The following is an 11,539-nucleotide window of genomic DNA, read 5'->3' as shown; positions in this document are numbered from 1 at the left end:
AAAGATAGTGTTGATAAGAAACAAGAAACGAGTGACTGGCATTATGGATGTTGCTGCCAGAAGAAAGAGGGCCAAGGCTACTCCTCAGATTCAATACAAAAGAGAATGATTGATCAGTGCACGACTAATGGTCGGCTCAAATTAGCAAACTCATCAACAGTGCCAATAGTGATGGGAGCATGCGAAAAATATCAAGAGGTTCCAACAAATCATAATATGCCAATATGTGAAGGTTATGCTGGGGACAAGAAAGTAAATGTGCTACGAGACACTGGGTGCATTGGTGCAGCAGTGAGAACTAGTCTAGTATCCGATGGTCAGATGACAGATAAGGTACGGCTGTGTATGCTAATCGATGGGACAGTGAGAAAGTTTCCCATAGCAAAAATAAATGTGGATACTCCATATTACGTCGCAGATATTGAGGCCAAGAGTATCAAGGAACCAACACAAGACTTGGTAATAGGAAGCATACCAGGTAGTAGAAATATGGAGGAACTAAACAGAAAGAAGCTTGATGAAGCATCTGCTGTCACAACCAGAGCTCAAGAAAATAAGAGCAAACAAGACATCAAGCCTCTGGAAGTGTCAAAAGACGACATTTCGAAATTAGGTTTGCAGGAACTGAAGGAAGCACAGAAGAAACCTCTTCACTGCAGAAACTTTGGGTAAATGCCCAAGAAAACGTCGAGCATAAAACAAAAGGGAAAATACATATAGAATAGAGGAATGGGAGATAGTTCTATACCAAATCTATCAAAGCAGTTATACTGTGGAAGTGAAACAGATCATAGTACCAACAGAATACCGAACTCAAGTGATGAATTGGCTGAGGAACAAAGAAAACGGCAGACAGAATCAACAGTAACTTCCATTAGCCAGGAGTCTTAGGAGATGCGAGTAGACTCTGCAGAACATGTGACATCTGCTAAAGAATAATACCAAAAGGAAAGGTAGCCAAGGTACCATTGGGGAAGATGCCTCTCATAGAAGAACCGTTCAGTAGAGTAGCTGTGGACTTGATCAGACCACAAGCGCCTGTGTTTGAAAATGTCATCTGATATGTGCTTAGAGTAGTCGAATATGCGACACGTTATCGAGAAGTAATAGCACTGGCAAAGATAGAGACAGAAAGAGTAGCAGAAGCCTTTCTGGAGATATTTTGCAGAGTAGGCTTTCCGAGGGAAATTCTGAGTGACAGAGGATCCCAGTTTATCTCGGAACTGATGCAGGAAGTGTACAGACTTATCAGTACTCGGTAACGTTACCAACCCGTACAATTCTAAATGTAATGGACTTTGTGAGAGAGTCAGTAGAGTTTTAAAGAGTATACTATGGAAGATGTGCCAAGAGAGACCACATGACTGGGATAGGCACCTGCAGACAGTATTATTCGCTTGAGAAGTCTCACAGGCAAGTACAGGATTTATGTGTTAGATCTCAGAAACCAACTGGAGGAGACCTGTCAACCTACTCGACAAAGTTTGTATGTTCAAGTCACTCAGAAACATTTCTATGAAAAGAAAGCCAAGGATCGACATCTCAAGGTTGGACAAAAGGTCTTGGTTCTGTTGCCCACAGATCACAACAAACTCACTCTGCAATGGAAAGAACCTTTTGAAGCACAGGAAGTACTCAACAGAATGGACTACAAGGTAGAATGTGAATGGAAAGACCAGGATCTACCATGCCAAATTTTTGAAGTATTGCGGGAGAGAAGATCTAACAGGTGCAGCTATTAAAATAGAGATGGATGATGCAGGTGTAGCAGGTATATATGCAAAACCAGAAGAGAGCGACCCTTTTTTAGAAAATGAGAACCTACTAGACCTAAGACCACTAGGTGGAGATGAGACGCATAAAGACTTCAACATCAGCGAAGAACTGACTGGCAAACAAAGACCTATTGTGCCAATATGCAAATATCTTCACGGATAAATCTGGAAAGACAGACCTTGTGGAACATCAGATCGAGACCACAATCAAGGATCCAGTCAGATTGAAGCCCTATCAGATGCCTTATGCGATTAGAGACCTGATAAAGCAGGAAGTGGAAGCAATGTTGGAAGCTGGAATCATCAAGCCGTCAAATTCAGCCTACTCTTCACCAGTTGTGATCGTGAAGAAGAAAGACGGATCAAGCCATTTCTGCATAGAATTTTAGAAGCTGAATCTCGTGACGTAGTTCGACTCGGGAACTATGGGCAATCCAAAGACCATCATGGCAAAAAGAGATGGGGCCAGGTTCTTTTCAAAACTAGACCTCAGTAAAGGTTATTGGAAAATCCCACCAGAGACGGAATCTAAAAAAAAAAAAAAAACCACCAACATCGAGCACTATATGGATTACTACTTAAAAGAGACTTAAACAGCTGTTTCAGCGGGTGAGAGCAACAAGCCTCATCATCAGGCTACATCGGCTACAAGTGCTACATCGAATATACCTAGCTATGGTTTATTGTACATATAGTAGGGAACCGACAAATAGCCATGGAAAAAGAAAAGATAATCCACATACAAGATGCTCCAACGACTAAGCAACAAGTCAGATCCTTCCTGGGGTTAGCAGGATACTGACCTGACCAGGAAAGGATTACCCAACAAAGTGAAGTGGGAACAACCACACCAGGTGGAATTTCAGAAATTAAAGAATATGTTAGGAAGCTCACCAATTCTTAGAATGCCAGACTTCGACAAACCTCTCATTGTCCAGGCTGATGCTTCAGACACTGGAATTCGGGCAGTAATTTTACAGTAACGTGAAGAGGGACTGTTTCCGATAACATGCATAAGTAAAAAGCTGTCAAGTAGTGAGAAGAATTACTCTGATTGAACGAGAGTGTCTGGCCATCATATTAGACATTTGGAACTTCCAAAACGATCTATATGGGAAGGAGTACATCATCCACACAGACCAGCAACCACTAGCATACATTCAGAAGTGCAAAATTAAAATAACAGTGCAAGGATCATGAGGTGGGCGTTGTACCTTCAGAACTACAGATTCCGCATAGAGGCTATCAAAGGAACTGTAAAAGTAAAAGCAGACTGTGTGAGCAGACTGTGTATGTGAACAAAGAAGCTTTGTATATCGTGGAAAAGAAAATATTGTAAATATATATCCTGAAGAGGAATTTATGTCACGATATAAAAAACTGTCATTGATTTGTTGTGTTTTATGATCATTCATAAAACACTGTTCATTCATCGTTACCTTTACCGTCAACAAGTCACAGACACCTACTGTATGAGAATCCACAAGAACGAAAACCTGACTATCACTAGTTGTATTTTTTAACGTTGTCAGCTGCTGTATCCTTGGAATACAATCACTAGTTGTAGTCTCTGACGTTATAAATCACTATATTTCTTTTAATACCATAATTAGTTGTAGAAACTGACGTTGTCAGCTACTGTATCTTTTGAACATCATCACTATTTCTAGTGTCTGACGTGTTCAGCTATTGTATTCTTTGAAAACCATCACTAGATGTAGTCTCTGACGTTGTCAACTACTGTATCCCATGAAAACTATCACTAGTTGTAGTCTCTGACGTTGTCAGCTAGTGTATCCTTCGAACACCATCAATAGTTGTAGTCTCTGACGTTGTCAGCTATTGTATCCTTTGAAAACCATCACTAGATGTAGTCTCTGACGTTGTCAACTACTGTATCCCATGAAAACCATCAATAGTTGCAGTCTTTGACGTTGTCAGCTACTGTATCCTTTGAATACCATAACTATTTCTTGTAACTGACGTTGTCAGCTACTGTATCCTTTGAAAACCATCACTAGTTGTAGTCTCTGACGTTGTCAGCTACTGTATCCTTTGAATACCATCACTATTTCTAGTAACTGACGTTGTCAGCTACTGTATCCTTTAAATACCATCACTATTTCTAGTAACTGACGTTGTCAGCTACTGTATCCTTTGAACACCATCGTTTTGAAATGTCTGAAAGATCCGACAGATACAAACAATTACTCGCCATTTATACAGCCATGCTAAATCACGACTATAATCATAAAGACAAATCACGTGGGCTTACATTTACAGGCTGAAGAATTGAAACTGCTACATGAAATTAATAACCCAACAACTACGAAAAAGAGTTCGCTACATCCTTCGACTTCCAATTATTGTTGTAGAAGATTAAGCAAAGAGTTCAAAAACTAAGAGAAAATATGAACATGAACAAGATATAAGAATCCCCGTTTGATAGTGTTATAAATGTTTAAGATCCAGGAGTAGGTGGTAACAGGATTAGAAATACTTGAAAGATTTAAAGTCTCCTGTTTAGATGGTGTCATGGTTAGGAATACGTAAAAGGTTTAAGAACCACCGTTTCATGGTGTCAGTACTAGGAATATGTGGAAGATTTAAGAACCCCAGTTAGGGTTAGAAATACGTGGTTATATGGTGTCAGTATTAGGAATATGTAAAAGAGTGGACCATTATTATCTGTAAAATTCAAGGAGATATTTTTGTAAATTCTGTATCATATTTTCACCTAATAATGCCTTGACCTGTTAGGCAATTATTAACAAAAATATATTTTTATAATAGTCTATGACAATTAATTGGCTATGCTATAAACGTCCTCCAATCACAGCTGAATTGTGAGTAGCACTACCAGTTGAATCAGTGTCAGAATTACCACCTGTAACGTTGTACGTTACATTTCGTTCTTTAGATGATAATATCTTGTTATACCTACATATACATTTTACTGACAATCACTCCTCTAAGACCGTATTGCTCTTCCGACAATCACGTCCGTTATCCTAAATTAACTCTATGGGAAAACATTTGTGTTGAAACAGATATCTTAAGCCAAACAACGGAGAAACGTTAGGAATATAAAATAATAAGATAAGCCGTGTTGCTTACCTCATAGAATATTTAAGTTGACCATCTCGACGCACTCGGATAAACTTGTTAGGAACTGTGACGTTGTGCAAATAGGATTTCTGTCCGTTTAAAAAGTATGTGTCAGGAATCCAAACTCTTTGTAGAAACTTCCAATCCATAGAGAGGATATCAAGATCTTCACTCTGAAACTTTAACCGTTTATCCCACCATGTTTGCCGGAAATAACAGTCCATCGAATACACCTGAAATAATACCACATACAGGTAAAAGTATTATCCCACAACAGAAGACTAGAACCACTCACAGAACACAAACAGGTAAAAGTACTATCCCACGACAGAAGACTCGAACCACTCACAGAACACAAACAGATAAAAGTACTATCCCACAACAGAAGACTAGAACCACTCACAGAACACAAACAGATAAAAGTACTATCCCACAACAGAAGACTAGAACCACTCACAGAACACAAACAGATAAAAGTACTATCCCACGACAGAAGACTCGAACCACTCACAGAACACAAGGCGGTAAAAGTATTATAACACAACAGTACAACCGAACCGCTCCCAGTAAATAAACACTTAAATGTGTTATTACACAACAATAGACCCAATCACGCACAGTGCATAAACAGGTAAAATTATTATAACACAACAGTAGACTCGAACCAAGCACAGTAAACAAACAGGAAAGAGTATTATTACATAACAGTAGACTCGAACCACTCACAGTACACAATCTGGTAACAGTGTTATTAAAGTTATTAAAAGTGTTATTACACAACAATAGGCCCAATCACGCACAGTACACCAACAGGTAAAAGTACCATCACACAAAGTCGACCGAACCACAAACAGTACACAAATAGGTAAAGTATTACCACGCAAAAGAAGACCGAACCACATACAGTAGGCAAACAAGTAAAAGTATTATTACACAACAGCAGACCAAACCAACTCTCAATACATAAACAGGTAAAAGTATCATCACACACAGTAGGCAAACAAGTAAACGTATTATTACACAACAATAGACCAAACCAGTTCTCAATACATAAACAGGTAAAAGTATCATCACACACAGTAGGCAAACAAGTAAAATTATTATTACACAACAATAGACCAAACCAGTTCTCAATACATAAACAGGTAAAAGTATCATCACACACAGTATACAAATAGATAAGGTATTACCATACCTATTAAACAATTGAGAAAACGTATTATCACACAAAATAGTCCAATTCTCACATCATAGACAAAGATATAGAAGTATTATCACACAATAGCAGACCCAACCACACACAGTACACAGACAGGTAAAAGTGTTATGAAACAATAGAACACCGAACCACAAACAATACATAAACAGGTAAAAGTATTACCACACAGACAGTACAAAAAGAAGAAAAACTATTATTACACAAAAGTAGAACTGAACCACACATACTACTCAAAAAGATAAAACACACACAGATAAAAGTATTACCACAATCAGTACACACAAACAGGAAAAAGTACTATCACAGAAAAGTAAACCGAACCACACCCGGTACACAAACAGGTAAATAATTATCACACAATAATAGACCGAGCCACACATAGTATACAAACAACAAAAGTATTATTGCACAACAGTAGACCGAACCACACACACAATACACTAACAGGTACAAGTGTTATGTAACAACAGTAAACTCATCCACCCACAGTACACAAACAGGTAAAAGTATTACCACACATAGTATACAAACAATAAAAGTATTATTACACAACATTAGACCGAACCACTCACATTGCACAGACAGATAAACGTATTTTTACAGGAGAATAGACGCTCAGTACACAAACAGTAAAGAGTATGATCACACAACAGTAGACCGAACCACACACACAAACAGATAAACGTATTTTTACAGGAGAATAGACGCTCAGTACACAAACAGGTAAAAAGTATGATCACACAACAGTAGACCGAACCACACACACAAACAGATAAACGTATTTTTACAGGAGAATAGACGCTCAGTACACAAACAGGTAAAAAGTATGATCACACAACAGTAGACCAAACCACACACTAACAGGTAAAACAATTAACATACACAATACACATACAGGTAAAAACTATTACCACACAACAGAAGACCGAACCACATACAATATGCAAAACAGGTAAAAGTATTATCACACAATAGTACACCAAACCACACACAATACACAAACATATAGAATTATTATCACACAATAGTAGGCCGAACCACACACAATACACAAAGAGGTACAAGTGTTATGAAACAACAGCAGACTGATCCACGCACACTACACAAACAGGTAAAATAATTATCACACAACAGTTGACCCGAACCACTCACAGTACAGAAACAGGTAAAAGTATGATCACACAATAGTCGACCAAACCACACAAAAACAAGTAAAATATTAGCACACATAACACAGAAACGGGTAAAACTATTACCACACAACAGAAGACCGAACCACATACAATACGCATACGGGTAAAAGTATTATCACAAACATTATAGAAACAGGTAAGGTATTACCATACACAGTACACAATCAGGTAAAAGTATTATTACACAATAGTACACCAAACCACACACAATACACAAACATATAGAATTATTATCACACAATAGTAGGCCGAACCACACACAACACACAAAGAGGTACAAGTGTTATGAAACAACAGCAGACCGATCCACGCACACTACACAAACAGGTGAAAGTATTATCACACAACAGTGGACTCGAACCACTCACAGTACACAAAGAGTATTACCACACATAGTACACAAACAGATAAAAATACTATCACACAAAAGAAGACCAAACCAAAAACAGTACACACACACAGGTAAAAGTTTATAACACAATAGGAGACCGAACCACACACTGTACACAAACAGGTACAAGTATTATGAAACAACAGTAGACCGAACCATACACAGTATACAAACAGGTAAAAGTATTATCACACAACAGCAAACTCGAACCACACACACCATACAAACAGGTAAAAGTAGTGTCACACAATAGTAGAGCCAAACCACTCACAGTACAGAAAGAGGTAAAAGTATTATCACACAACAATAGACTCGAACCACACACAATACACATACATATGTAGTATTATCACACAATAGGAGACCGAACTATACACAGTACTCAAAAAGGTAAAAGTATTATTATACAACATTATAGAAAACTATACACAGTACTCAAAAAGTAAAAGTATTATTATACAACATTATAGAAAACTATACACAGTACTCAGAAAGGTAAAAGTATTATTATACAACACTATAGAAAACTATACACAGTACACAAACAAGTAAAATGATTACCGAAGAATAGTAAACCGAACCACACATGTTGCACAAACAGGTAAAAGTATTATCGCAGAACAGTAGACCGAACCACTCACAGTACCCAAACAGGTACAAGTGTTATGAAATGACACTGACAGAACCACGCTCAGTACACAAACAGGTAAATGTATTATCATACAACAGTAGACCCGAACCACTCACAGTACACAAACAGGCAAAAGTACTATTACACAAAAGTAGACCAAACCACACACGGTACACAAACAGGTACAAGTCAACAGTTAACCGAACCATGCATATTGCACAAACGGGTAAAAGTATTACCACACACAATACAGAAAGAAGAAAAACTATTATTATACAAAAGTAGAACCGAACCACACACTGTACTCAAACAGGTAAAAGTATTATCACAGAACAGTAGAACCAAACACACACAGTAGACAAACAGGTAAAAGTATTATTATACAACACTAGACCAAACCACACACAGTACACAAACAGCAAAAATTATTACCGCAGAACAGTAAACCGAACCACACCCGGTACACAAACAGGTAAAAGTATTATAGCACAACAGTAGACCGAACCACACACACACAATGCAAAAACAGGTACAAGTGTTATGAAACGACACCAGACAGAACCATGTACAGCAGAAACAGGTAAAAGTATTATTACACAAAGACAGAACCGAACCACTCACAGCACAAAAACAGGTAAAAGTATCATCATACAACAGTAGATCCGAACCACTCATAGTACACAAACAGGTAAAAGTATCATCATACAACAGTAGATCCGAACCACTCATAGTACACAAACAGGTAAAAGTATCATCATACAACAGTAGATCCGAACCACTCATAGCACAAAAACAGGTAAAAGTATCATCATACAACAGTAGACCCGAACCACTCATAGTACACAAACAGGTAAAAGTATCATCATACAACAGTAGATCCGAACCACTCACAGCACAAAAACAGTAAAAGTATCATCATACAACAGTAGATCCGAACCACTCATAGTACACAAACAGGTAAAAGTATTATCACACAACAGTAGACCAAACCACACACAAACAGGTAAAACAATTAACATACACAATACACAAACAGGTAAAAACTATTACCACACAACAGAAGACCGAACCACATACAATATGCAAACGTGTAAAAGTATCATCACACAATAGTACACCAAACCACACACAATACACAAACATATAGAATTATTATCACACAATAGTAGGCCGAACCACACACAATACACAAAGAAGTACAAGTGTTATGAAACAACAGCAGACTGATCCACGCACACAACACAAACAGGTAAAAGTATTATCACACAACAGTAGACCAAACCACACAAAAACAGGTAAAAATATTAGCACACATAATACAGAAACGGTTAAAACTATTACCGCACAACAGAAGACCGAACCACATACAATACACAAACAGGTAAAATAATTATCACACAACAGTGGACTCGAACCACTCACAGTACAGAAACAGGTAAAAGTATGATCACACAACAGTCGACCAAACCACACAAAAACAGGTAAAAATATTAGCACACATAATACAGAAACGGGTAAAACTATTACCACATAACAGAAGACCGAACCACATACAATACGCATACGGGTAAAAGTATTATTACACACATTATAGAAACAGGTAAGGTACACAAAAAGTTACAGATCTTATGAAACAACAATAGACCGAACCATGCATGGTACACAAACAGGTAGAAGTATTATTACACATAGTACACACACAGGTAAAAGTACTATCACACAAAATTAGACGAACCATGCATAGTACACAAACAGGTAAAAGTATTATCACATAATAGTACACCGAACCACACATACAATACACACAAACAGGTACAAGTCTTATGAAACAATAGTAGACCTAACCATGCACAGTACACAGCCAGGCAAAAGTATTATTACATACAGTACACAAACAGGTAAAAATATTATTACAGATAGTACACAATCAGGTAAAAGTACTATCGCACAAAATCAGACCGAACCACACACAGTTACAAAAACAGGTAAAATTATTATCACACAACAGTAGACCTAACCGCACACAATACACAAAAAGGTAAAAGTATTACCACACAAGAAAATACCGAACATCACTCAGTACATAAACAGGTATAAGTGATTTTTTTTGGTTGCTTAACAATATCAAATGTAGGAGGCGTTTATTCACATAAGTCGATTGACAGAGAAAATAGTGTTATATAGAGTTTAGATCCTTCGTGTTGTTTATCGATATCTGTGAAAAGATTTGACGACCAGCGATTGAATATTAATAGTTTTGTGGATGTAAATGTTTACTCACGTTCTAACAGCATCCTCCTATTTATTCTTAACAGCTACAATAACTTTCACATTTCTGAAGCAAATAAGGACTGGTTTTTTCTCTTCCTGGAATCTAATTACTATGTTAAAAAAGTCTAGATTTGTAGTTTTACGACACATCTCATTTTAATATATGGATACTTGTGGATCAACATTCGCTACATGTAGCAGTTACGATGTTTGTTCAAACCCTTATGGTACCGGTTATCTGATCTGAGAATTAATATATTTCACCGGTCACGTAAAGCCAGAGAAAGGAACTGCGGACTTTTAAGTTCACAGTAGAATTGTTGGTATTTAATAACCACTAACTATAGATTCCAGGTATACCTAAACACAATACCCTATACCTAAAATCTACTGATTACATAGTTAAGACAATACCTAAACACTATTGATTACAAACTAATACCCCAAACTAAACGCCACTGACTAGACAGTCAAGACAATTCCTATACCTAAACACTACCGATTATAAAGACGAGACAATACCCCCTTACTTAAACACTACTGAATAAAAAGTCAAGAAATATCCATACCTAAATACTACTGACTATACAGTGAAAGAAATATCAAATACCTCAATACTACTGATAACATAGTCAACACAATACCATATACTTAAACACCACTGAATACTAAGTGAAGATAATACCCATACCTAAACAGTACTGCTTACACAATTAAGACAATACCTAAATACTATTGATTATACAGTTAAGACAATATCAATACCTACAGACTAAAGATTACACAATCAAGAGAATACTCTTCACTAAACACTAAGGATTACACAGTCAACAAGAGTGTACTTTTCGCGTGGATGGGTGAAGTTCACTCGGTTGATGATTTAAAATGAGTGTATGTTTTCTATTGATGGTGATGTTGACTCGGTTGGTGATACAAAACGAGTGTATGTTT

At 37.2% G+C, this 11,539-nt stretch overlaps 1 protein-coding gene across 1 annotated transcript in view; it reads right to left on the bottom strand.

The window, feature by feature from the left end:
- Positions 1-11,539, bottom strand: part of LOC106467943 (gamma-aminobutyric acid receptor alpha-like) — a 42,891-nt gene that overhangs the window by 22,763 nt on the left and 8,589 nt on the right. Inside the window, exon 4 of the mRNA XM_013928328.1 lies at positions 4,893-5,116. Coding sequence (XP_013783782.1) covers positions 4,893-5,116 — 224 coding nt within the window. The remainder of the gene's footprint in view (positions 1-4,892; positions 5,117-11,539) is intronic.

The sequence above is a fragment of the Limulus polyphemus genome, unplaced genomic scaffold, assembly GCF_000517525.1.
Source record: "Limulus polyphemus unplaced genomic scaffold, Limulus_polyphemus-2.1.2 Scaffold2805, whole genome shotgun sequence".
NCBI lineage: Eukaryota > Metazoa > Arthropoda > Merostomata > Xiphosura > Limulidae > Limulus > Limulus polyphemus.
Note: the sequence above shows the minus strand (reverse complement) of the source record. Positions and strands in the feature narration are given on the sequence as shown.